Source organism: Desmodus rotundus, chromosome 4 (genome assembly GCF_022682495.2).
Source record: "Desmodus rotundus isolate HL8 chromosome 4, HLdesRot8A.1, whole genome shotgun sequence".
Classification (NCBI taxonomy): Eukaryota; Metazoa; Chordata; class Mammalia; order Chiroptera; family Phyllostomidae; genus Desmodus; species Desmodus rotundus.
The window spans coordinates 80,626,393-80,654,309 of NC_071390.1; the positions used below are offsets into that span (position 1 = coordinate 80,626,393).

At 36.1% G+C, this 27,917-nt stretch overlaps 1 protein-coding gene across 6 annotated transcripts in view; it reads right to left on the reverse strand.

Annotated features, from left to right (window-relative positions):
- Positions 1-27,917, reverse strand: part of WDFY3 (WD repeat and FYVE domain containing 3) — a 268,490-nt gene that overhangs the window by 90,185 nt on the left and 150,388 nt on the right. For all 6 annotated transcript variants that reach the window (XM_053922587.2, XM_053922591.2, XM_053922589.2 and 3 more), the window contains 12 exons: positions 24,247-24,418; positions 23,237-23,451; positions 21,275-21,387; positions 18,642-18,873; positions 17,373-17,473; positions 16,986-17,204; positions 12,531-12,712; positions 11,506-11,737; positions 9,822-9,982; positions 7,133-7,244; positions 5,222-5,412; positions 3,985-4,137 (listed from right to left, as the gene is read on the reverse strand). In XM_053922587.2, coding sequence (XP_053778562.1) covers positions 3,985-4,137; positions 5,222-5,412; positions 7,133-7,244; positions 9,822-9,982; positions 11,506-11,737; positions 12,531-12,712; positions 16,986-17,204; positions 17,373-17,473; positions 18,642-18,873; positions 21,275-21,387; positions 23,237-23,451; positions 24,247-24,418 — 2,083 coding nt within the window. The remainder of the gene's footprint in view (positions 1-3,984; positions 4,138-5,221; positions 5,413-7,132; positions 7,245-9,821; positions 9,983-11,505; positions 11,738-12,530; positions 12,713-16,985; positions 17,205-17,372; positions 17,474-18,641; positions 18,874-21,274; positions 21,388-23,236; positions 23,452-24,246; positions 24,419-27,917) is intronic.

The following is a 27,917-nucleotide window of genomic DNA, read 5'->3' on the forward strand; positions in this document are numbered from 1 at the left end:
AGAGCTCCCCACCAACCAGATGGTAGAGACTTCCTAATACATAGGGAATTGGACAGAGTCTCAGAAATGCAATATTTTAGTGTGGGGCTAAATCAGCTTTAGACTAAAGGTTTTTCTAGGTTCACCCTAACAAAGCTTAAAAGCATGTCTCAAAAGGATCAAGATAACTGCAATGACAGAGCAAAGTTCAATATTCTTTAAAAGGAATACAAATAAATCTAGCACTCAACAATGTAAAATTTATCATGCAATCAAAATTTACCAAGTACTCAAACAGAAAGGAAAACATGACTCATAAGTGGGAAAAAAAATCAATTGTTATAAATAGCCCAGAAATGGCAGAGATGAAGAAATTATCAGGACCTTAAAAAAGCCATTAAAAATGTGATCCATATGCTAAAGTACATAATAAAAAATATGAACATGCTGAGGAAATAGAAGATAACCAAATCCAAAATAAACTTCTACTGATGAAAAACAAAAATATACTAGATGAAACTAACAGCAAACTAGACATTACAGAAAAAAATTCAGTGAACTTGAAGACTTAAGAATACAAACTAATCAAAATGAAGCATGAGTAAAAAAATGCTGAAAAGGAATTAGGAGATAGAGCATTAGCAACTCTGGGACAATATCAAGCAACCCAAGTTATGTGTAATTGGAGTCCAGAAGGTGGAGGAAGACACCAGGAAAAATAGTTAAAAGAAATGATGACTAAAAAAATTTCCAATTTGATGAAAAAACAAATTCGCAATCTAAAAAAGCCGACAAATTCCAAGAGGAAGATACTAAAAATGACAATGGAGTGACTGATATCTTTAACTTATGAAAATAAAGTCAATGAGACTTATTGTATATATGCAAAAATAGCCTTCAAAAAGAACAGATGAAGAGTTCCTCAGACAGAGAATTTATTATCAGCAGACAGCACTGCAGGAAACGTTAGAGTGAGTTCTTTAAGCAGAGGAACTGTACCAGATGGACGTCTGGAGCTACACAAAGGAGTAAAGGATGCAGTGAAGGCTACATATGTGGGAAAATACAAAATAATTTTTAAAATGTCTTTAAAAGATAATTGTTTAAAGCTAAAATAATACAAAGTATTGTAGGGATTATGAACAATAGAGTAAAATGTCTGATAACAATGACACCAGGAATAGGAGGGAAAAATGGAAATATATGTCACATGGTTTTTACACTGTAGGTGAAGTGGTAAAATATACGGTGTAGATGAAATTGTTACACATGTATGTATATTATAAATTCTAGAACAACCACTAAAAGAGAAACTGCTTGATGCTATTACAATTATTTTATTTATATTTGTCAAATGGCTGTTCTAATAAAATTGGGTGAATTATATACTTATATATAACTGTGGTTTGAGGTAATTAGGAATGCTATATAAAGTCCAAAAGTAAGCAAGGTAATATAAATAAAGCCAACATTTGTCAAGTACCTAAAGTTCTGAGGTTTACGTATTAGATTTTAATAAAAAATCTGAAACTAAAGACAGTCTATGATTTAAATGTCAGTTACTAGATAAAAACGGAGCTAAGCTTGGTTAAGCAGGTCTCCTTAGCTGTCCCATAATTCTTTCTGCATAGCTTTGTCTCTGTGCTTTCACAAGTTTTAAATTATTTATTGATTTGCTTTTCTCTTCTTTTTTTTTTTTAAAAAAAAAAAATTTTTTTTAATTGTTATTTAATTACAGTTGTATGCCTTTTCTCCCCATCCCTTCACCCCACCCCAGGTGAACCCACTTCCCTCCCCCCTCTCCCTTGGATTTGTTCATGTGTCCTTTATAGTAGTTCCTGTAATCCCCTCTACCCACTGTCCCCGCCCCCACCCCCCACCCCCGCCCTTGCTATTGTTACATTGTTCTTAACTTCAATGTCTCTGGTTATATTTTGTTTGCTTTTTCCTTCTATTGCTTATGTTCCAGTTAAAGGTGAGATCATATGGTATTTGTCCCTCACCGCCTGGCTTATTTCACTTAGCATAATGCTCTCCAGTTTCATCCATGCTGTTGCAAAGGGTATAAGCTCCTTCTTTCTCTCTGCTGCGTAGAATTCCATTGTGTAAATATACCATAGTTTTTGGATCCACTCGTTTGCTGATGGGCACTTAGGTTGCTTCCAGTACTTGGCTATTGTAAATTGTGCTGCTATGAATGGACTAAATGCCTTGAGGCATGAACTCTATTTTTACATCCTTACCACCTAATACAATGCCTAGTTCAAAGATGCTCAATAGACATTTGCTGAAAGAATGAGAGGTTTGTTTTTAGAACTTTGAGGGTCAGGCTGAGAAATGTGTACTTAATTGTACAGGAAGGAGAAATCACTGAAAGTTTTTATTTAAATAACTGATATAATTATGTCTGAGAAAGAATGAGATAAAAAAAATATAGGATAGATTGAGGAAAGGGAAAGCAATAGGTGCAAGATAAGGAGAACTGATTAGGACCTAGATTAGTTAATAGCAGTAGAAACAAAAATGGTGGACTGTATAAAATATAGAAGCAGAATTTATACAACTTGATATTGAACTGTTTATAAACACTGAGGAAGCAAGAAGCTGATTTTTCAATTTCAAGCCTCAGTGACTGGGGGAATGGTGCTGTTAATAATAGAAACAGAAGTTAGAAGAAAGAACTAATTTGGGGAAAGATGTTAAGTTAAGGTGTTGCTGGGACATAAAAATGAAAATGTTGAGCAAGATGTCAGAAATAAGTCTGGCATTCAGATGTCAAGCTACAGATTTAGATTTGAGAAATAACTGGAGATGAGGCCGCAGAACTGGGTGAGAATCTAAAGGAAAGAAAAACAACAAATAGAAAAAATAAGGGTGTGAAATTGGACACTTTTATCTAAAATAATGAAAATTTCATGCCATACAATTAATTGTGGGGAAAGTAGTAAGAAAAATTAGAACCAGGATAGTGATGCCTGAAAAGGAGCAACAGAACTAGGAGATTCAGGAAGGAAACAGACTGCTTTACATGCACCGAGAACTGTGGGCACTGAGAACTGAGTCCATTGTACAGAGTACAAAGGCCAGGCTGCTATAAGCTTTCAAAGTAAAGTTTCAGCAAAGCAATTAGGGCTCATAGCCTACTTGTGAAAGATTCAAAATAACTGTCAAGACAGAGCATACAGTTACTATGAGAAAGAAGAGTTAGGGCTTAGACATTATAGTTAGCAATATTAAGTACGAGGTACCATTCCGGATGGTAGGAATAGGAAGAAGAAACTAGGTATGATCTCTGCACTCATAAGGCCTATAGTCTCATGGGGGGAGATACAGATACATACACAGATGGGGCAAAAATAGGTTTACAGTTGTTCGTATAGAAAATTATATAATAATTAACAAATAATACAAGAATAAACTCTGTGTTTCACATACAACTGTAAACCTAGTTCTGCTCCACCCTGTACTTATAAAATATATAGTGATGGGAATAAACAATGCTAAGACTAAGAACTTAACTGACAAAGGATATGCAAGATTAAGTGTTGCCTTGAAAAGACAGAGTAGAAGTGGTTTATGATAGTAAGACAGCAGAAATAAAAACCTGTCACTTTGGCAAAATGAATGCTATTTTACTATGAAGCTACTATTAACCCAAATTCTACAACTAGGTCCTCTTTATTAAGGAAAAGTTTCTATGAGAATTATTTGATGAAAATATGTCTGCCTTTTGTAACATCAGAGGCAGCAGCACGTCAGCTCGAGTGAGGTCCGTGTGTTGTGCCATTTCGCTTCTATACTGACTGTGAAACTTAACATCCTTGGGGAGAAAGCATCCCATCACTGTCCCATTTTTCATATTTTACTAATGATATTCACATGAGCATCATAAAATTATAGAACACATCTAAGGGACAAAACTGTTCAATAGTTAACTCTATCAATACATAGAATAAGAAATGGGTTTATTGATTACATATTACCAGTTAGTATTTAGGTACATACTTCAAAATCACAAAGTAGGTCCTGAAAAGCAGCTGAATTGGGAATGATGGAGGTTTCATGTCCACTGTCAACAGTTCCCACCAAGGAAAAAGTTAGATGAAGAATATGGCTGTTAAGAAGGGAACGCTTCTTCTTAAGCAGCATTGCCAGCAACTGAAAGCAAGCAATACCAAGTGTTTGTTATCAATCAATTATAGTATATATGTATACATAAATATATACATATCGATATATATATATGATCTTTTACATAAACCCTTTCCATTCACATATAAATTTTTAAACTGTTGTGGTCATCATAGGTATACAATTTTCTATTTTTTGTACATAACATTGTATCAAAAGAATTTTTTCTTTTGTAACATAGTTTTCATAATTACAGTTTTAAAAGGTTGAATGTTGTTGTATGGAATGGTTACAGTATTCTTAGTCATTCTCATCCTACTGCAACATTTAGGTTGTTCCTATTTTTTTTATGATAAATAATGCTGCAATGAATCATTATAAGAGTTCTGCAAAACAAAACACTTACCAAAATGGTGTGATTAAATCTACAGAAAACCCATGCAGTAAATAGTTTACCCACTCCCAATCAACTACTGGTTAAAGCTAGAGAAGGCATTTGTACTTCATTTACACCACAGAGATTTAATCTTCTCCAAAAACCTGTTTCTCTTCTTACAAGTAACTTTCTGCTTAAACTTATTAGAGATTGTGGATATATGAACATTGCATATTTTTAGTCCAAGACTAGCAATGGCATACCTATTTAATGGTGGCTCTCACCTTCTCTAGGCAAGTGAGGGACTGGGGGTAAAAGATGACTGGGTATGGGGGGGAGATAAGGAAAATGGGGAGAGCTCTGGATCTATTACTGATCTGGCAGTCTCTAGGGCAGGTGGTAGTATGACCCTATTTAATTTTATTCTTATTTCCATAAAGAAAAATAATTCCAAACTATCAAACCATTGTTCTGAAAATACATTCAAATATATCAAAGTTATACTGAAATAATATGGCCTACTTTAAAGGCTGAGTGGGATTTGATGAGATAGGAGAACAAGGATAAACCACAATAAAGAAAACAACTCATACACTCACTTAATAAAAACTACTAATTTTTAAAGGTTACTTGGTAATATAATTCTTTAAGAGTTTGAAAAAATAAGAATAATAAAAAAATCAGATTTTCTTTTTATGAAAAGTAAAGTGACAGAAAATCTTTATGGTTACAAACCTGGTAGCCCTTGATTCTTTCCATTTCCTTGCTGGCTAGTGGGTTACTCTTGACCACACAAACCAGGGCCTTGACTGCTGCATAGAGTCCTTCCACATCAGAAGCCATGGCCACCAGGCCCAGGATGGCTGCAGCTCCACCAATGTACTGCAAAGTAGTGGCAACAGGCTTAGGGACAAATGTTCTTACTCCTGATTAAAAGACAGTGAAAAATAATTAAGACAAAGTCCCCAATCAAACAAGAACTGAATTAAGTCATTTTAAGAAGATTTAATTAATTATAAACGATACTTAAAAAAGCCCCTATTGGATCCTAAAATAAAATTTCTAAAAAATCTTCACGGTAGAATTTGGGAGAAGGCAGTAAACACGAACACTTACACTCTCAGAGAAGTGTGGGAGTAAAGGAGCAAGGAGAGAGGAGCTGGGTTTGAGAGAAAGCACAAATGTTTCTACATGGCTTTGGGAAACCTAAGACTCAAAAGAGGTGCTGGGAATGCATTTCTGAGAGAAATAAGAATGCCTCACAAGGAACTGTTGGGGAATAAACTTGAGGAGAGCAAAAGCACTGTACCTCTGTTAACTGGGCAACGGGATGGAGAGGCCATCCTTGCAAGGATGACATATTCTCTACAGATAAGCCATGCAAATCACATTACTGACCATTGCTCAGGGCTTCTCCCAGTTATGTAATCCGAGCAGAGTCCAACAGTGATCCCAGAAGAGCATAATTGTGTGGAAACACAGTACTGGAACTAACTTTTTGTCATAAAAAAAAAAAAAATTGACATCTACATTCCTAATGTTTTTTTAAAAAGTCACTGATTGTTGTTTGCCATCTGATCAAGATTGAGGTTTTTAATAATAAAACTAATAAGCATTTTATATTTCTATGTGCTTTGCAGTATTCACAATACTTTCATACCTATAGCACTGGGTTTTGAAAACTACCTTCTAAGGTAAAATAGGGCCTGTATCATGAGTTTGTAGGTAAGGAAACTGAGGTCCACAGAACACAAATGCCTGGCATAATGCCAGATCTCTGAACTCTGTCACTGCTCTCTCTGCTATACCCCAGTGCTGCTGTCATTTTGCTGAGGACATAGAGCAGAGCTCAGTAAGGATTTGCTGATTTGACAAAGAAACCACCATGTGCTGCAGCATAAAGGAAACTGGTTTATCAATGCAACTTGATCAGAAAAGAAGAACAATGTTATGTGCACATCATTGGCATAATAAACATTCAAAAGGACTGCTAAACAGGTAGGGTTCTGGCTGGCACAATGCTAGCTCATTAACTGTTCTTGTTAACCTAAAAGAAAACCAACATTATGAGCTGATGTACACATTAAAATATATAATCACTGGCTCTAAATTTTGGAAGGCTTGGTTGGATTATGTCTCAAAACACTATCTAACCAAAGAATAATCAACTCTCTTTAAGCAGACATCAGGTACACAGCTCTACAGAATTCCTATCAGTTCTGACTTTTATAAGAATTGGATTCCCAGTGTTTTCACTCTGAAGCTCTTATTTCTAGCTCATTTCCAAATAATGGAAGCACTCATGAGTGCCACCATGGCTGCATCAAATCTTGGCACAACCATCAATATTTTTAAGCCTTTACTGACATCTGTCCCTAAATGTACTGTAACATTTACCTTGAAATTATACAGAAGTATGTAGTCAGTGCTCATCAGTGCTGACGAGAGAGGAAAAGTTAATGGGATTTTATAGAGGTTATAATTTTTTTAAGCGGACTGGAGCTTGAGATAATTACATTAGTCTCTAAATACTGCAAAAACAGTACAGGTCAGCACTGTAGAGATGAATCACCCCTTAAGTGAGGAAAGTGAATGCAGATCTGAAGGTAAATAAAGCAGTTTGGAACAACAGAGATAATTACTCACCCAAGTATCCAATCAGAGTAGCCCCAACTGTCCGTGCAGGTCCATTAAGATGCCCTGCGGAATTGTGTATCAACTTGACAGGAGTGGCGTTTTCATGGGAGGAAATGCCTAACTGAAGAATGGGAAAGGAAAAGGAAACGTAACTCTAGAAGAACAGTCTGAATATTTTTTAAATTTAAATTGAAGTACAGCTGACACACAATACTATATTAGTTTCAGGTGTACAACGACTTGACATTTACCTAACTTACGGTTGCTCACTACACTAAATCCAATAGCCATCTGTCACTGTGCAAAGTCATCACACTGTTATTGACTATATTCCCTTTCACTTTTTTCACTCATCCCCCCTCACCCATGCAGCGAACATCTGCGTGTTTGCTGTCTCTATGAGTCTGTTTTTGTTCTGTTTATTCATTTGTTTTGATTTTTTAAAAAAATTCAACATATAAGTAAAATAATGTGGTACTTGTCTCTCTCTCTCTGACTTAGTTCACTTAGCATGATACCCTCTAGGTCCATCCACGATGGTGCAAATGGCAGGATTTCAGTACTAACATTTTGATTGGAAGAGAAAAAAAAAAAGAAATGATTGATGATACATATTTTTCTCTCTACTCTTAAAAACATAAGCCTTCTTTATTTCTCATTTTTAATGTGCAAATACTTTCACAACTGTGTGAATTCACAGAAAGTTAGCTACTGAGAAGAAGATGGTGAAGGGGTCTTGGGAAACACAGCTTCAGGGGTCTTTTTGAATGAAACTCAATTGTGGTTTAAAGGTTCTGATACTGCTGCACAGTATTTCTAACAAGTGACCATAATTAGCTTTACTCCATACCCAAGTAAACGTCACATAAATTATCCACGACCTTATAAACACAGTTAAAGGAGTGGTCAATTGTGTGTGCACACACACATACACAACATGCTTTCAAGCACATATAATCCTAAGACTTTAATTTTATTGATGCCTATAGAACCAAACTTGTGTACAGTTTGTGTTCCTTAGAAGACAGTAAATATATTCACAGACAAACCTCTGCACAAGAGTTGTCAATAATTACTGTTCCCAAATCCCTGCCTTCCAAGTCTCAATTCCTTTCCCCTTGGGCTTTATCTCCCCTTGTCAACCAGAACAGCTGGTGAAGCACACTGAGAAAACCCAGCTTATGAAACCCAATGGTCAGTCCTCTTAGCTTTCCTCCTTTCTTGCTGGCTGCTATTCTTCAGTTTTCTTGGCTGGTTCTTCTTCATCTCTCCAACTCCATAACACAGGAATATCCAGGTCTCACTCTGAAAACCTTTCCTCTTTTCTGTCTACATCTGCAGTTTGGCGAATGTACCTATTCTCATGGCTTTGAACAGCATCTATGAACATCCAGGACACTCAAACCCCTCCCCTCAATGCCAGATTCCTATGTCCAATGTCTCTGATAGCTCCTCTACGATGTTTGATATGCTTCTCAAACTTTTCCAAAATACAATTCTCAATATCCCCTCACACCCCCAAATTACTCTTCCTGTAGTTTTCTCCAAATCAGAAAAAATGACCCCATTTCCCTCATTGTTAGAGCAAAAAAACCTGGGAGTTATCCTTGACTCCTCTCTTTCTCTCACAATTAACAGCCAACCTATCATAAAGAAGTCTAAGCTCGATCTTCAAAATGTACTTCAGATCTGCTGATGGCTACTGCTATCACCCCAGTTCTGACCACCGTCATCTCTCACATAAATTATTATCGCACTGGCCTCAAAACTGGTCTCCCTACTTCTACCTTTGTCTCCCTTCAATTTATTCTCAATAGAAGTCATAGTAATCCTGGTTAAAAAGTTGTAATATTTCATTCCTGTGTCTGGAACCGTACAATGCTTTCTACTTCACTCAGTTAAAGCCAACACCTTCACAAGTGCCTAAACAATAGAATCCCCATTACCTCCTGGAGTTCCTTTCCTGCAGCCCAAGCCTACTCTCACTATGCTCTAGTCACATGTGCCTCTGTGGTAGGCATGCACTTTCCTCATGGCTTTAGCGTTTGTATTTCCGGAACATACTACATCCCCACCCTACACTTACATCCCATCCATTCCCCATATTCTCACTGGTTGCTGCCGCATCTTTTTCCGAATCTGTTCAAATTTCACCATCTCGGTCAGGCCTGCCCTGACCATCCTATTTAAAACTTAATCTTATCTCTTACTCCTTCCCTTCTTTGTTTTTCTGCACAGCACTCTTTCCCTTCTAACATAGTCTATCATTAGTTTATTAGAGAGACAAGTTACTATTGTCTCTCTCTTCCATGAGAATGTAAAAACCATAAAGGCATGACTTTTCTTTTTATCCACTGCTGTGTACTGAACAAAATAATGCACACAGTAGGTGATCCAGAAAAACCTTAAGTTGTAGTCTTAGAAACAGCAATTGTGTTCTTTAGTTTTCTAGGTTCAATTTCTCAAATTACCAATAAGAATATAAACCATGCAGTTAGAAGACAATTCTTACTTTCCCAAATTAAGCTAATATCTAAACATGTTTTGGCTTAAATTCAAAGCCAAAGAAACCAAATATAAACAATACATGAAAGGCACTGTTTTCAGCAACCCTACATCCTTGGGTTGGACTTGTAATGAGGTTCTGACACATCTTTACAGAATCAGCCACAGCTTACTGGGAAATCATTCTGCTTACCTGCTTAGCGATGGCTTTGCTGTCCAACTTGTTGTATACCTTCCGGATTCTTGCCACTGTTAGGGAAGACACAGAGAGTGCACAGAGGCCAAATGATACCTTTTCCTCTGGTACTAACACCACAGGAGATGGGACTATGCCTTCTGATTTTGCATCTTTACCTTTAAAAGAAAAATAACCCATTTCAAAATCATTATTCTAATAAGTATTTTTTTAATTTTTAATTTGGCAGACTTGAAAAATTTTTAAAGTGGAACGGAGCTAAACTGAAAAACCTTAATTTTCAGCTCTTCATTTATTTCTTTAACAAGAAAATCAGGAAAATCATGTAGCCACAGAGCTTTATACTTCAAGTTTTACTCTGAAAATATGCTTAACATATAGCATAATGTAAAGGAAGAGTGTTAATTGTTACCAAACAAATCATAAAACACTTCCCGTAGGTTCAAAGGAAATGAGAATTAAAATGAGTGGAATGCCCAAGAGCTCTGTAGTGCTAGGCCTCTTCCCCAATGAGAACCCTTATTTATGCCTCTCTGTATTCTTATACAGCATAGCAGAGTATTAAGAATACAAGTTTTGGTGCTGTATGGCTTAAGTCCAAATCTCTGCTACATCACTTAAAAGCTGTGTGACAGCCGTGGTTGGGTGCCTCTGTTGGTTGGAGTGTCATCCCATACACCAAAAGGTTGTGGCAGGCTCAATCCCAGCAGGGGTGTGTATGGGATGCAACCAATCGATGTCTCTCTCTCACATCAATATTTCTCACTCTCTCCTTCCCTTTTCTTTCTCTTCCTTCCTCTTGCTCTAAAATCAATAAATATATTCTCAGGTGAGGATTAAACAAAAAAGCTCTGTGAACTATATATATATCCCTATGCCTCAGTTTCCTCATCTGTAAAACAGGAATGATAGGAACAGTACCTAACTCCCAGTATTTTGAGGAGATGAATGTGAAAGGCTCAGAATAGCTATGTCCTTCATGCGTATTAACTTATCTGGCACATGTTAAGTGCTTAGTAAGTGTTAGCTATTATAGTGCTATCTAAATCAAGAGCATGAGTGAAAGACAAATTACTTAGCCATAGGATTATTACCATTTACAATATACTTGTCCTAACTTCTATGAACTTTGGTAGAATGAGAAAAAGGAAATGGAAGATATTATTTGAAAAGAATACTACAAAGGAACTCCAGCTTCACATCAGTTCCTTTAATTATAAATTCTTTTAGGGAGAAAGGATAACAGGAAGTGAACAGCAGGAATAAAGGGATGAGAAAAACTGATGTTAACTGCTCAAACATGAAGAATACGTGTGTGTTTTCTGGGTACACTTTAAACTGCTTCATGTAATAGGAGAAATTATAGAAAGAGAAGGCTGAGGTTGGACTCTTACTGAGAATGTACACCAACATCTTAGAACCAATAAGAGAAGCTGGAAAATTAGTGATCAGGTAGGAAAGACAAAAATCAGGGAAGTACACTATGATTGGTGGAGGAGAACACTATGAAGAGGAGTGAGTGGTCAACAGCATCATGTTAAGAAAAGTGGAAAAGAAGTCCCTTTTTTCTTTTTAGAGAAACAATGTATAACCTTATATACACGCATGCACTTAATTCATGCATCTACACTGTAGGAGTTCAGTTTTATACAACTTTAAGAAGAAAACATAAGTTACTCACATGGTATACATACAGCCTGAAAGCTTCCAACATAATTTGGTCCTAGCTCATAAATGGTGGTAACACTTGAAGAAGGTAAAACTTCTTCCAAGAAGTGAGTGGGTCCTAGGCGCCAAACCAGCGCAGCAATTTGGCGCTGGGCAGGTGGAGTACCAATGTACGCGTAGACTGTGCTGACCACAGGTGGATTTGCAGAACCTGAACCCCCAGGAGTACTGTGAACATAATGAAGCTAGAAAGAAACAAAAGCCAATGTGTAAACTATGACAAAAAAAATTTTCCCCCAGGAAAATAAGCTTTTTTGGTGTATATTTTCATTATCTCAAGGTCATACAACCTTATAAATGTACAAAAGCAGTTGGATCAAGAATCACAAGGGCAGACCAATATTCTGGAACCTGACGTGGAAGTTGGAAATGTGTTATTCAACTCTCTAAGACAGATACACTAAATAATGATAGAAAGGGCAATATTCAAATATAGGGATACTGTTACTGGTTACTTCAACTCTCTTGCCTCTCTCCTGACTACAACAGTATAGCTATCTAGAGCAGTATTTATATACTCATTCATTCAACATACAATAATACCTATTATTATTATTAGGGACTAAGCTGGGTGATCTGGAAGCAAAGATGAATAAAAACAATTCCAGCTCTTATCTACTGGACTGCATAAAGTAATAACAATGAAGTGACAAAAAATAGTGTATTCATAGTTTATTTAGGTACGCTTCAACTGGTTTCTCTATTGTAAAAAAGCACTTTGCAGCCTGGCTCAACCACTGACATATTCACTAATTTTCGGCGATTTTATAACCCCTCCTTTCCATTCTTCTCTAATAGTGATATGAACTAGTCAGCCACATGCCTCTAACATATTGTTTGAATTGGTACTTGAAGGCCAATTTAAAATTAAGACAATTTTAAAAATACCCCTGCAAACACACATATGTGCATACCCACAAACATACCCTCAACTACCTTGTAAATCAGGCTGAGATTTCTAAGCACAGGCATGCTTACCTTCACAGTGCTAACGAGCTGTCCATCAAGGTAGAGGGCTGCAGTGCTGTTCTTCAGCATGCCTTTGCTCATCACCAGGACAAGATGATGCCACTGCCCCTCGACTATAAGTTCTCCACATCGAAAGCGAGCACAGCATGGGAGAATCTCATAAAAAGAGGATTCTTCACTAAAATCGTCAACTAAAACAAAGGAAGAAATTAAGAAAAACAACCCATCATCCTTATTTTAATAATTCTTCATCTGTAGATCCCGACTATGTTAAGATAATATGATGATGATGCAAATGAAAATACCCTATTTCTTCAGTAATTTTATCTGTAGTAAAGAGTAAAACCTGGGATATACTTTTGCTTTTTTCTGCTCAAAATACATGTAGTTATAACCAAATAATAGTAAAATAAAAAATAAATAAAATTAGACAATAAAATAAAGTTATGACAGAAAACAAAAAGAGATTAGCCCATTATTACTTGTCATGGTCTGTTAAAAAAGGTCTTTCTAAATTGTACTTTGACATACATTTGATAATAGCACTGGTTAGAAAAAGAACCAAGAAAATTAAATATTTGATTCTTGCTATATGCTCTGCTCAATGATAGCAGCGGGTAACTGTCTGTTCTTTGTTTATGGCCGTACAGTCCTGACCCTCCCCTGACAAAGCTGGTAGTAAGGAGATGATTTATGGAAGGAAAAGTATTTGTTGATCCAAGTTTCCTGCTTCTCCAGATAATTCTGGAGATTTGCTAACATTCTGCAATCACTTCCTGACTCCAATCTGGCTTCCCTGACCTACCCAGTATGTTGCCAGATCATCCTAGGAAGTAATGGGCTATTATTAATTTAATTGTAATGTTAAGCTAATTAAACTTAATTTACCTTTCCTAACTATTCAAGAAGGGGCAGGGTAACACCGAAAATCCAGATGTTAAAAACTCATTGTCCTCAAAAAATTTTTTTTCTAAAAAGGCTAATTTATAACCATGTAACTTAGAGAAGACCCACCATTTTTCAGTATAAGTGGCACATACAAGTAAATATACTGAGAATTAAAAGTTTGAATTATATGCAGAAAAATAGTAATTTCTATTTTTTAATCTTAAAATATCTGCATATGTTAAAATACCAAGGTTATATTTTTAAAATAATTCACAGTATATATCTGTTGATGAGTTAAGACTAGTAAAAAGACAATCTTCTCCATAGGTGACCTAATAGAGGAACAGATTTAAATAAAGTAGGTGAAAAGCAGGGTCAAACAGCTTTGAAAGGTCTAGTTTTATATGCCAAAGGATGTGGAAAAAAAGACCAAAAGTATACGCAAAATCAGGAATCCTTCCCTCTCACACCCCTATTTAATAGACTGCATTTTCTTGGGGACTGTAGAAAATATTATTTATAAAAATTTTCTGAGAGTTTCATATTCTGACCCAGGCTTAAATTAAGACATATCCAGCATTCAGGGGTGTCAGAATATCTTGGTGAGCCAACTGGTTTCTGACAACTCTTAAATACCTAGGGATCTCAAAGACCTACAGCTGTTCACAGGATGGATCCTGATAGTAGTAAGATGATATGATATGTGTAACTAATGTATATGCTATTATAATTTGTAGCAATATATGGGCTACAGAAGTCTTGCAATTTACATTTAGTGAAACTATAATAGAGTGAGAAAACATTTTCCTGGTTTATTGAAATATCCCTAGGTCTACTCTTTAATTTTTCCATTAAATTTTACAGTTTTCCCAAATTATTCATGTACTTTTCAAATTTTTCCCTTTCTAGCTATCCATATTTTTTAAAATATATTTTATTGATTATACTATTAGTTGTCCAATTTTCCCCCCATTCTTCCCCTCTGCCCTGTACAACCCCTCCCAACTGCAATCCCCCCCTTTTAGTTCATGTCCCTGGGTCATATATGTAAGTTTTGGCTTCTATATTTCCTATATGATTCTTAACCTCCCCCTGTCTATTTTCTACCTACCATTTATGCTACTTATTCTCTATACCTTTTCTCCCTCTCTCCCCCTCCTACGCCCCTGCCATTAACCCTCCATGTGATCTCCATTTCTCTGATTCTGCTCCTGTTCTAGTTGTTTGCTTAGTTTGTTTTTGGTTTTTATTTTAGGTTTGATTGTTAATAGTTGTGAGTTTGTTGTCATTTTACTGTTCATAGTTTTGATCTTCTTTTTCTTAGGTAAGTCCCTTTAACAATTCATATAATAAAGGCTTGGTGATGATGAATTCCTTTAACTTGACCTTATCTGGGAAGCACTTTATATGCCCTTCCATTCTAAATAACAGCTTTGCTGGATAGAGTAATCTTGGATGTAGGCCCTTGCCTTTCATGATTTGGAATACTTCTTGCCAGCCCCTTCTTTCCTGTAAGGTCTCTTTGGAGAAATCAGCTGAGAGTCTTATGGGAATTACTTTGTAGGCAACTGTCTCCTTTCTTCTTGCTGCTTTTAAGATTCTCTCCTTATCTTTAATCTTGGCTAATGTAATTACAATGTGCCTTGGTGTGTGCTTCCTTGAGCCCAACTTCTTTGGGACTCTCTGAGCTTCCTGGACTTCCTAGAAGTCTATTTCCTTTGCCAGATTGGGGGAGTTCCCCCTCATTATGTTTTCAAATAAGTTTTCAATTTCTTGCTCTTTCTCTTCTCCTTCTGGCACCCCTATGGTTCAGATGTTGGAAAGTTTAAAGCTGTCCTGGAGGTTCCTAAGCCTCTCCTCACTTTTTTGAATTCTTGTTTCTTCATTATGTTCTGATTGAATGTTTCTTTCTTCCTTCTGCTTCAAACCATTGATTTCAGTCCCAGTTTCCTTCCTGTCACTATTGGTTCCCTGTAAATTTCATTTTATTCCACTTTTCATAGCCTTCACTTTTTCCTCTGTTTTGTGACCATACTCAACCAATTCTGTGAGCATCCTGATTACCAGTGTTTTGAACTGTGCACCTGATAGTTTGGCTATCTCTTCGTTGCTTAGTTGTATTTTTTCCGGAGCTTTGATCTATTCTTTCATTTGGGCCTTTTTTTTTTTTCCTCAGCACACCTGTTACATAGTAAGGGGCAGAGCTTTAGGTGTTTACCAGGCTGGGGCACCCCCAGTTGCTGTGTTATGACACTGTAAGTGGGAGAAGGGTCCAAGAGGGAAAAGCCTGGCTTGCTCTGCTCTCTTCCAGCTTTCAGTCACTTCCCCTGCTACCCACAATCAAATTGGGCCCTTCTGATGCTGTTTCCTGGGTGGGCGGGTTTGTGTACATTCTAGGGCCCTGTGGGGTTCTCCAATGTACTCTCTGCGAGGCTGGGAGTTTCTCCTGCTGCCTCAACCTCCACAGGTTTTTTCTGTCAGAGGTTTTGAGGTTTATTTCCCTGCACTCGAACCCTGGGTTCTGTGGTCTGTCTTGCTTCCCAGTTGTTCCTCCCGGTTTATCTGCACCTAAGTGTGGGACTGCCCGCTCCACCAGCCGCAACCTTGTCCGAGCTTGTCTACAGCCTTGCTGAGTCCTCTCTGCCCTGGCTGCCTGTCTCCACCTCTCCTACCAGTCTTGGTGAATGTTCCTTCTTTAACTCCTTGGTTGTCGGACTTCCATACAGTTCAATTTCCTGTCAGTTCTGATTATTTTTTGTTTTTTAATTTGTTGTCCTTCTTTTGGTTGTGTGGGGAGGCACATTGTGTCTACCTACGCCTCCATCTTGGCCAGAAGTCTATATAGCCATCCATGTTTCTTTTCTTTTTCTTTCTTCTTGTCCATTCACATATATATTTAAATAACACTTATGGCCTAACTTGTGCTAGGCACTGCTTTAGGAGGCAGTGTGGCCTAGATTCCCAAGGTAATAGCGTTGTATGCAGGAACTTAATAGTTCTTGTAAGGTAGACAGACAAAAATAAAGAATTAAAAATCTATGAAGACCACATAATTGTTATCTGGTCTTTAAAAAAAATACCAAACAAGTAACCTGCTTTCCTAGCAGAAGCTGTGATTTCTTGGCAAGTAGAGATGAATCCTTATTTTAAGGATTCTCTCCATTGTCTTCTTTTTAAGATTTTATTTATTTATTTTCAGAGAGAAAGGAAGGAAAAAGAGAGGGAGAGAAACACCAATGTGTGGTTGCCTGTAGTGTGTCCCCTACTGGGGTCCTGGCCGACAACCTAGGCATGTACCCTTACTGGGAATCAAACCAGAGACCCTTTGATTCACAGGCCAGCGCTCAATCCATTGGGCTACACCAAAGAGGGGAGATTCTCTACATTGTTTTTCTAAGTCTCTTTTATAAGTGCTTTAAAATTCACTGGTAAACAATACATTCAAGATTTCATATAACTTGTTCTGTAACTTAAATAGGAAAAGAATTACCAGATGAGCCTTAAAAATTAATATTATAATGAACTTCAATACTTTTAATGATCACAAGAAGCAAAGAGAAAAAGACGGACACTGACCATAGCTTTGGAGTAGTTCCTCTTTGGTGGACACAATCAGAGATCGGTCTTTTGCTGATAGAACTATGGCGAGGCATACGTAATGCTGCTCAGAAGAATTTGCTCGGCGCACAACAGTCAGAAGTCTGACAGGATGGTTATTTGGAGGAGAACTAAAGTGTTCAATACAAAACCAGCTAGAGTAGCTTAAGCCAGATGGAGGGGGAAAGAATCTTTCACCTAAAATATAAATAGGAAAATAACAGTGAAAGAGCTTGTGTTGACTCATGTTTACAGTAAAAAACAAACAAACAATAAAAGCAATCAATTTGAACTACAATGTAATCTACTGAAAAAAACAAAACAAAACAAAAAGCCACTCTTATAAACAAAGAAAGTAATATTTACCGGAACCAATGCCACTGACCACAGCCCCATCCGTAAGACCTGTTGTAACAGCACTGTTTGTAGGGGCGTTATGAGGGGCCAAACTGGGCAGGAACAGGCAACTATTACAGAAAGATGATGCACATATTAGAGTATTTCCTGTGTCATCACTATGCACTTACCACAAAGAAATAAACCGCCATTATTTAAGGGGTACCTAGAGATAACAGATTATGGAATAAATCTGCATGTATAACAAAGTCCTTCCCTTCTTTTAATTATGTGAGAGCATGGAAAAATATACTTTAAAAATCTTTAATAGCATCATTTTTCATTTAAACTTTATAAAAAACCAAAGTATAATTTGCATATGGTAAATGTGCCAACGTATACCCCTGTTCAAGACACTGGAACAACTTCATCACAGCAGAAAAATTCTCTTGTGTCTCTGTCCCGTGAGTCACTGTACTCTGTTGCCACTGTTGTGGTTCATTTTGCCTATTCCCAAATATATTTTAATACACTGTTGAATAACGACGACAATCTTCTTAAAATATCATTTATAGTTTTAGATCAATGTACAAGAATCCCATAAATAACTGGACACAGATCTATTCTATTAGCATGTGTGTCATTTCAAGAAGACAGACTTTATAAACTCTTCTATATTCTCTATACATTATTTTTTGTTGCTTCTGCTACTATTGCCTTTTCTGCCACTTGAAAGTATTCATTCACCCATTGGATGTCAGAATCACTGGATATTATTAATCCATAAGAGACTAACCTAGGTATTTTGATGAAAGGATGATGATAACACCCAGTCAAAGAGCTTTTAATCACATTTTAATTTGCATATTATCTATAAATTTATTATACTAAATCAGAGTTTGGTAAACATTTTCTCGAGAGGGCCAGACCATAAATATTTTATACTCTGCAGACCAGATAGTCTCTTTCGCAACTACTCTACTCTGCCATTCTAGCATGAAAACAATTGAAAATACATACATAAATGAGTGGGCTGTACTACAATAAAACTTTATTTACAAAATAGATTTGAACTTTGGGCTTTAGGTTAATGACTTTAATACCATATACATTTATTTAGTATAATAAGTAAATCTAAAAATCTTAAAATAACATGCTCAAATAACTCAATAATTTGAAAATATATAACATATAGTATATTTTAATCAAGTAGATTTAAAACCAAAGATCTATTTTTCAAAGGCGAGTGCGAGTCATAAAATAATATAATAAGGCTTGGCTACCTTGCAAATTCCTTACCCAAATCCCTCAAGGGATGTGTCAAATTCAACAAAAGCGGGAGTAACTGATGACCCGTGAAGTCTGATGTCATGTGGAGTTGTCATGGAGACCAGACACTTTACCCGGGTCAGAGGTACAGTACTTCCTTCTGCAGATTTTACCAGGCTCTTGCATATCCGGTAATGATTATCTTCATGTAAGCTGAAAACATTATCAGAACCCAGACCATCCACAGATATGATCATACTACCTGTAAGTCAAAGAAAAACAGCATGTATGTTTCTATAATAATGACTTTACAAGGCTGACTTATTTTTAAATACCACACTTCAGTTTTTATGATTAATAATTTTATTGTAAACATCAAAGCTTTTATCCAGCTTTAATGTACTTTATATTTTAAAACTTAAATAGCATGTATTTCCTTTTTTACTTATTATTAAAGTAATAAACACATTTATAGAAATGTTGGATACTAGAGTATAAATAAGAACAAAAATCACCAATAACCACTATCCAAGCCACTGTTACATGTAACTTAATTATAAACTATAATTAATAATTTAAAAAAACAGATTATACTTTTATGCCACAAAATTATATATTATTTCTCTTTAAGAAAAGAAAGTAAAATATGCTAGAAGCATTTATAATGGAAACAGGTCATCTTTCTTATGAAAAAAGTCAGAGATAAATAGCAGAAACTTCTCCCATTTTCTCTCCATTTTTTAATTCTTCTCTTACAACTATTAAAATTAAATACGTCACCCTGACCCGCGTGGCTCAGTTGGTTGGGCGTTGTCCCGTAAAACAAAAGGTCGCCTGTTTAATTCCCAGACAGGGCACACGCCTGGGTTGCAGTTTGGTCTCTGCTTGGGGCACATGTGAGAGGCAACCAATCAATGTTTCTCTCCCTCTCTTTCTCCCTCTGTTCCCCTCTCTCTAAAAATAAATAAATAAAGTCCTTAAAAAATATATTTCCCTTTTAAAAAATTAAATATGTGATCACAAAAGTACTTGAATTTAAAAATTCCTATATGAATGTAAATAATAATTTCAAGAAGGAAAATACAAATTTTAAACAAACTGTTCTATTTTTCAGAAATGCATTACAAACGTAATGAAGAAGATATTCTCTCTTAAGATGAACTACATGAATGTAACTGTTACCCTCTTAAATGTGTTAAGCTTAGGAAACCATAAAAATAGTTCAATATTCTCTGAGAGAAAGAAACTATTTTTGTTTTTATTCTTTACAAAGGATATCACAACTCAATTCTAAGCAATTGGATAAAGTACAAAACCAACAATAACAAAAACATATATACACATCTAGTATATTAATTGATATAAAAACTGCAATATTATTTGTTCTCCAACAAAACTGTGCTGAAACTCAGAAGATCTTAAAGTTTTCCAGGAGGAAAAAATCCAGATTGAAATAACGATTGTTTAATCTGATTCCCACCTCTAAATGATCATTAAGTTCTTGCACAGCAGCCATTCTACTTTTCTAAGTTTTATTCTTTCCTGCTTCACTCATAATACTTCAATCCACCAAAACAAATGCCTCATCACTATGGCTAACAGGAATACCAAATAAATTAGAAAGTGAGAGACCAACAAAACTACAAAATTAGCAATGGGAGGAAATCTAGTGCAACTGAGGTCTCTACTGAGAACACCGCCCATACCCTCGAGTGGATGAAATCTGTTGCTTCTCCAGGGTCACACCAGATGAGTCAGCAGTGCCTGCATTCTGCTATATCCCAGGCCCCTATCATCATTCTATCAGCCTGATGCAAAACTTCTCCCTGGAGGCTCCCTCATCAGTTGTTCCCTCTCTATGAAACTGCCAGTTCCTATTGCTGGCACTTCCTCCTCAGTCTTTCTCTGTATGAACTCTTGCAGCGCACTGGGGATATCAAGGTCCACATGAACAAACCACCGAACACTTCACTTTCAGCTGTGTGAGATTACCTTTCCTCCAATGAGCTTCACCTCTACTTCACTCCAGTCACAATTTGGGCACAGTCCTCTGCTTGTTTCACTGCTGCAATTCTGTGTGCCATCGTCCCACCCCATTCCTCTAGTTTTCTCATTCCTTTTCTCTGACCACATGTGCTTTCTGACTGAGCCATTATTCTCCAGTCCAGTGATCTATCCTTTTCCTCCCAGCCTACCACTAGCTGCTTGGCTTCACTTCTTTCCCTATCTAGCCTATACTCCTTGGTGTATCTCAACTACTTTTATCAGCATTTTAAAATTTCCTGCAGCAGCTGTCTTGCAAACCCACAGCCTGCTAATATTCTAATCAACCACTCTTTAGTCCAGGCAAGAAGGACCACTAGAGAAAGGCAAATTAATCATGGATCCTCTGGGAAAGAGTACTGCCCGTTACAAGCCCGGAGTTATTCTGCAGGCAATTCTCATCCCCTCTAGATCTATCTCACTTGTCATATCAATGAATCCTTTCCCACCAGTATCAGTTAATCAGCCAGATCCTGTGTTCCTCCATTTAAGTAACAGCAAATAACAATGAACTCTTCTACTTTCTTTGATCACAATCAAACTTCTGGAAATAATATTCATCCCCTACAGGATTTTCATTTTTAAAATAAACCAAGAGGGAAGTTCAAATGTCAACTTACTTCTCATCTCTGGCTCATAACTCAGGGAACTTGGTTTGTGGACCCTATATTGTTTTAGCAGTTTTTTGTCCCAGGCACCACAATTTAATGGACTTGCCAAACGCAAAAACTCCCTAAGGAAAAAAACAAAGCAAAGTTATTCCTTAATTGAGAATGTTACATAAATCATAAACCAAATACACAAAACATTTGATTTAATAAACCACAACACATTACTCAAAATACAAAAGCAATCCCAAAAATTATTTTAAAATAAAATACAATGTTAATTTTATGTGTTAAATACCAAGCACTGAAAAAACAGAATATTATGAAGGGCTAGAAAATGAAATCTAAGGAGCATGTTTTTCTGGAATATGATGTGTCCTCTGCTAGCTCTTCACGTAGAATGCAGTGACATGCCATTAGTTTATGACCTATGGCTTATCAGCACCTGGGTACCAGTACCATCATGTGACCTTTTCTTCTGAGAGTTCACAAGCTGTGAAAACTGAGGATGTCCAAATGGCTGATTTCCATTGCTTGCTGTTTATCTAACTAGGCAATTGAAGTTACTTAGCAAAATACTAGCATTAGGTATGAGACAGTCTCTCTCCCACTCACTCTACTTTTAAAATCGCAGTTTATCAAAAAGTATCAGAGGAAAATCACCATGCTATTTTCAATATTTTAGGATTCTGATCATATCCACAACATGATGGAAGAAGTGAGTAGGGACTATCTCATTTGCTTTGGTGTTATTAAGGCCTAGCCTACTGGCTGATACAACATAGTTTAATTGTTTACTGCATGGGTTTTTGAAAAATCCATCATTAGTTTGGAGTTAGTTAAAAACCATAAATTACATATAAAGTACAAACATTTTTAAGAAAGTTCCTTAAAAAGTTAAAAAGATGTACTTTGGTAGCAGAAAAAATTTATCTTACAAAGAGAGCTGCTAATATTTTAAGTGACAAGATATGTAAGTGGTAAGTATATTTTTATAAGGAGGGACAAGATGACATATATCAAATCTGTTTGGCTAGGTAATCTTAAGAAAAATACTTTTAAAAATGTTGTTTCATCCCTTAAACACAGAACACTGTTTGTCTTCCATTTAAAGTTTATTTAAAAATAAATATTTCTTGAAAGCTTAAACTATGCAAGGTATACCCACACCATGGAATACTACTTGGCAACAGAAAGAAACAAACTATTGATACGTAACAAGTTAGATGAATTTCAAAGGCAGAAAAGTAAAAAAGCCAATCTCAAAAGTCACATACTATATGATTTTATTTGTACAACATTCTCAAAGTGACACAATTACGGAGATGGAGAACAGACCAGGGGTTTGTGGGGGCGGGGGCATGCATGTGACAGTAAAGAGGCAGCACCAGGGAGATCTCTGTGGTATCTTGTGTGGCGGTTACAGAAACCTACACAGGTGATAAATATCAAGGAACCAGAGCATACATGGCTACATTGTACCAATGCCAATTTCTTGGTTTTGATGCGGTGCTGTAGTTTTATATAAGCTGTAAGCACTGGAGGAAACTGGGTGAAAGGGACACAGAACCTCTCTGATCTGACTTTACAACTTCCTCTGAATCTATCATTATTTAAAAATAATAAAGTTAAACAAGTATTTCTTAAAAGAGTTCTTACATATAAAAAGTTCTTAAAGTAGATGCAAGCCACAGAGATAGTATGACTTTATTTTTAAGGCAAAGTGAGTTTGCTGAATTCAAGTGGAAGAAATAACCAACAAACACAAACATCCTCTGTTCATTAACAACTAGACGTACCTACTGATGTGTGCTATTCTTTGAGCACTTTGCCCATTTTTGTTGTCCATTGGTTTTGCCCACAGATACCTGAATGAATATATGTCTATTAAAGCAGGGACTCTTGCATATAAAGGCCCTAGGAATTGCTGTTACTAATTGTGGATATTGAAATGTGAAAAAAGGAACTACTGACCTCAGCACCATGGGCTCCAGAGCCTGAGAGGCTAGTCTTTCAAACATCCGCTGGAGAGGCGGGTGCAGTGCGTGGTCCTCGTCAGCCAGTGCAGCACTACACCGCTGCAGCAGTCGTGCATGAAGACCAGCTTCACACATGACTTGCTGGTTTCTTTCTGTGTGCACCAGGGATTGTAAAATATTTGCCACCGCAAGTTGAAGGTCCAAAGCATGCTAAAGTTAACAAAGAAATCCACACCACCAGGGCATTCTTAATAAGAGAGGTGATAGTTTTCTCCACATGAAGCACATCTTTTACTATGAGGTCTCAACATGATGCAAATCACATTCGGATGCTTTAAGTAGCTGGCTTAGACATACAGCAGCTCCAGAAGAGGACGAAGCACAATTCCTATCCTCATTTTGCAAGCACAGCCAGCTGGACTCCATTCTATTCCAAGTCTTTTATATTACATAACTATATACCTAATAATAGTATTTTTATTTTTATAGAAATAGTGGCTATAAAGTCTTTCCATGGTGGGTAAATAATCAGTTTAAAGGAAGTCCTATTATTTACATTTGTGACACTTTAGGCCTTAGAGGCCATATATTTTAACAAAATTTGTCAACCAAACTCCAGTTCACCCAAACTCTTGAGTGCCATAACTCAAAACACACGAATAGCTTCAAAGTGGTATCTTCAGTCATCTTTCTTTCTGTAATACTTACTAACAACTTCTACTGCGGAGCTGGATTTACAAGGAGAAACATGGTAATTTTCACACCAGAAAGGAATTATATTCTAGAACATTCATAGCTATCATTAAGAAAAGTAATAAAATTAACATAAATTAATGAGAATTAATGGAAAAACTCTATATTTTTTACTTAACCCACTTTGGTATGTGATACAGATGGCCTCATGTCACTTTCCATCTTTCTGGGCCCCAATCCCTTGCTCATGCAGTCACACTCACAGCCTGTCACTCAACTGAAATGTAAAGGAGCTAACATGTGCAAACTTACTTCTGGCTGCGCCACTGACCCCACAGAGGCCAGAAGGTCCAACATAGCAAGCATGGCTCCAGGATGGATGATGACAGCATCAGAACTCTGGAGAGACGAAGTCACCACGTGTAGTTTCGGGTCACTTTTAGGAGGGTGTATGGGAGGAGTTGAAACACAATGATATGCATGCCTATGACAAGAGAAAGAAGGGTAACTTGCTATTTAATTCCAATCACATTCTCTGTTCATTTTCTTCATCTGTTTCCTTTATCCACTGATAAGCAAAAAGCCTTGTAATTCAAGGCTGGGCTATGAAATGCCTTAAGTTTGAGATATAAAAAGGCAATATATTGTCAATTCCTAGTGAGTCACATATAGACAATTCAATGGCCACTTTTTTCAGGCTCTTATATGTCTTTACCACTTACTATTTGGATTGTTTCATTAAAAATTGGCACATGATGACTAGAGTTAACACTCTTCTATGATATATGATATTTGAAAGGTGCTAAGACAGTGGTAGGCCCTAAAAGTTCTCATCACAAGGAAAAGAAAACATTTTTTCTTTTTTTATTGTATCTATGAGATGACAGATGTTAACCAAATTTACTATGATAATCATTTCATGATATATGTAAGTGAAGTTATGTTGTATACCTTAAATGTATACAGTGCTATATGTCAGTTACATCTCAATGAAGCTAAAAGAAAAAAAAAAAAAGAATGGCACCTGTACCAGAAGATGTAAACAGGTGAATCCACAGTGAATAGGTGAAGTCATAGCTCTAGGAAAGGTGACAGGTCTGACAATAGGTGAGGAGAGTGCAAGTTAAATTAAATCCCTCAATAAAAGTGTTACCTTTTGAATACCTATGTGTTTTTAACCTGGCTTTAAACCATAGGTAACAGAATTGAGAACAAGGCCAAAGTGGCCTACTCCATAATTGGGTCAGTGGAGTCAGGGTTGGCTCAGACTCTTAGCCACCATTAGCATCAGGGAGTTTTCCTTTAGCTTATTTGGAACTATACTCACCGTCTTTTACATTGTTTCTCCTACCACTGAAAATATTTGTCACAATTTTTCATACTTTGCATAACAAGCTCCTGTGAATTAGAAAGCCTAGCCATGTCCTAAATATACATTTCTTCTCATGATCTCCACTTTCTATTTCATAGTACTCTCCTACAATTCATAAGTTTTGTACATTTTGTATCTTGGCTCTAGAAAATAGATGCTTGGGGCTTTAGCCTATGGAAGCTCTTTGTTCCAATGAATTGGTTTCAGCCTAATTTGTCTAGTGCTGAGCTATGTCACCGAGAGCAGCGCAGTGTCAGCTCTCTGGCACAAGAGCAGCTTGGGAAACAGATGCTTTAAGTCAGTGATTTAGAAGCAAAGAATTGGCACTGCCAGGTTTCTTTCTTTCTTTCTTTTTTTTAAGTGCCATTTTCTTTTTAACAGAGACTACAAAAGTATTCAGCTTCATGTGTAAAAAAAGGGACTCTCGTAGTTTATTTAAAGTCAAGATATCTTCCACCCACTCATTTTTTCAACTCCCTGTTTTTCTGATTTTGTTCAGAAAGATTTAATTTCTAAGCTACGATACATTACTAAATGCTTATTACCAATAGTTATCCTCCTATGTTACTCCTTTTAGTCTTTAAAATATTTTGACCCATCTAGAAAAAGATTCCTAATTCCTCTATAGTATAACAAGAATTCCTAACCATTAAGAAATTTCATAAAGACTGTTTTCATTACACATAAAACAATAACCCATACTTGAGGAAAAACACAGATTCTAATTGAATATTTTAGTTATAGGCCTTCCAAAATTATTTCTTAATTTCCAGATTTAATATAGATTTGAGCTTTAACTATGAATATAGTCAAACTCTTTACTAATATATAACTACTACAGTAGTAAGCTTTAAAAAAAATCTTACACGAGGAAATAATATTCTCATACAGAAATCCCATCCATTTTTGTCAAACTAGAAAAATATTTCAAGTATTGTACAAATCTAAAACATGGTATTTGTAACTAAAATTAGGTCTATTTTTTAAAAAGATGTTATTTATTTATTTTTAGAGAGAGGGGAAGGGAAGGAGAAAGGGAGGGAGAGAAGCATCAATATGTGGTTGTCTCTCGTGCACCCCCTACTGGGGACCTGGTCCGCAACCCAGGCATGTGCTCTGCCTGGGAATCGAGCTGGTGACCCTTTGGTTTGCAGCCCCGTGCTCAATCCATGAGCTACACCAGCCAGGGCTAAATTAGGTCTATTTTTATAAATGTTACATAACATTAATTCTTAGTAATTCATTTAGCTATCAACACAGGTATTGCCACTTTTAAAACTTAGAGATTATAGTAAGCTTATTAAGTGGATAATTTCCAAGTAAGACGTAATAATTTTTAAAGACAGAATAAAATGATATTTCAAAAGTTAGTTAACTTTTATGTTGCAGTTTCTTTTAAAACCTACAATAGCTGATTGCTGTTTCACATTTCAATCTAAGCTTATATATATTAATTTACATATATATAAATTATCATTTAGTGTATAGAAGCACTAAGTAATGGGTACCATGTTTAATGATAAATAGTACTTGCCACCTTTTTCTCCATTCCAGATATATTCTGGAGTGTCTTGGTTATTATTCTGCATTTTATTTTTATTTCCTCTAACTCTGATTAAACACTGTTCAGCTATAATCCTATTCCATTATTCCTTCTGAATAATGAATAATAAGATTATGAGTTTTAGTTTTCAAAATATATAGTTTTCTAGTTCCTTTCCCCACAATTCTTAAACTAATTAGAGAATATTCTCTCAGATTTCATATACCAGACAAATCTCACAAGTTCAAAACTTCCATAGTACCTGAATACTCCACAAGCCATAAAAACTAATACATGTTGGTTTCCCCTTTTGCCAACAAAAACATGTTTTGCTACAAGATGCCCATTAGCTGATGTAATTTGTTATGTTCTCGATGTAATCTGTTATGTTCTTGAGATGTTCTAATTTGGAAAGTTACTATATTGTATTTGTAAAATAAAAAGTTTTTCTTATTAGCTTATGATTCTTTTCACCGAACAAAATTTATGTAACCTAGCCAGAATGGCAAACATAAAATGTCAACACTGGTCTTCTTATTAGCATGAACATTTTCAGGAGCTTCTCTGAAGTGACATCAGCCTGTAAGCCCAATTAGAATTTTAATAGACAAGATCCACTCAACCACTGATCCTGAATCAGGGACAATTTCCTGTTACACCAGAGACAAACCATCCTTACAGGTGGCTATGCTGCAAATGATGACAAAATGTTTTTGATCTAAGGCTTTAAACAACTCTTTATGATATGAAATAAAATGTTGTTCTCCCTTTATCAAATTACCATTTACATAAATGGTAAATTCTGACAGATTTTTTAATATTTTCCTTTAACCTATATATTTCTATTAAAAGTATTTTGTATTAAATGTTTTTAAACAATACTTTGTAAGCCTTTACATTTACGACAGAATTATAAATGTGATTTTTAAAAATAATTATAACTAGTAACTGAAACAATTTTATAACATCCAGTAGTTCTGTGTAATAGTGAGAACACATGAATCTTCAAACCTGAAGAATAACTTTTGTCTCATTCATTTTAGCAACAGAAGAAAAACACTAGATCAA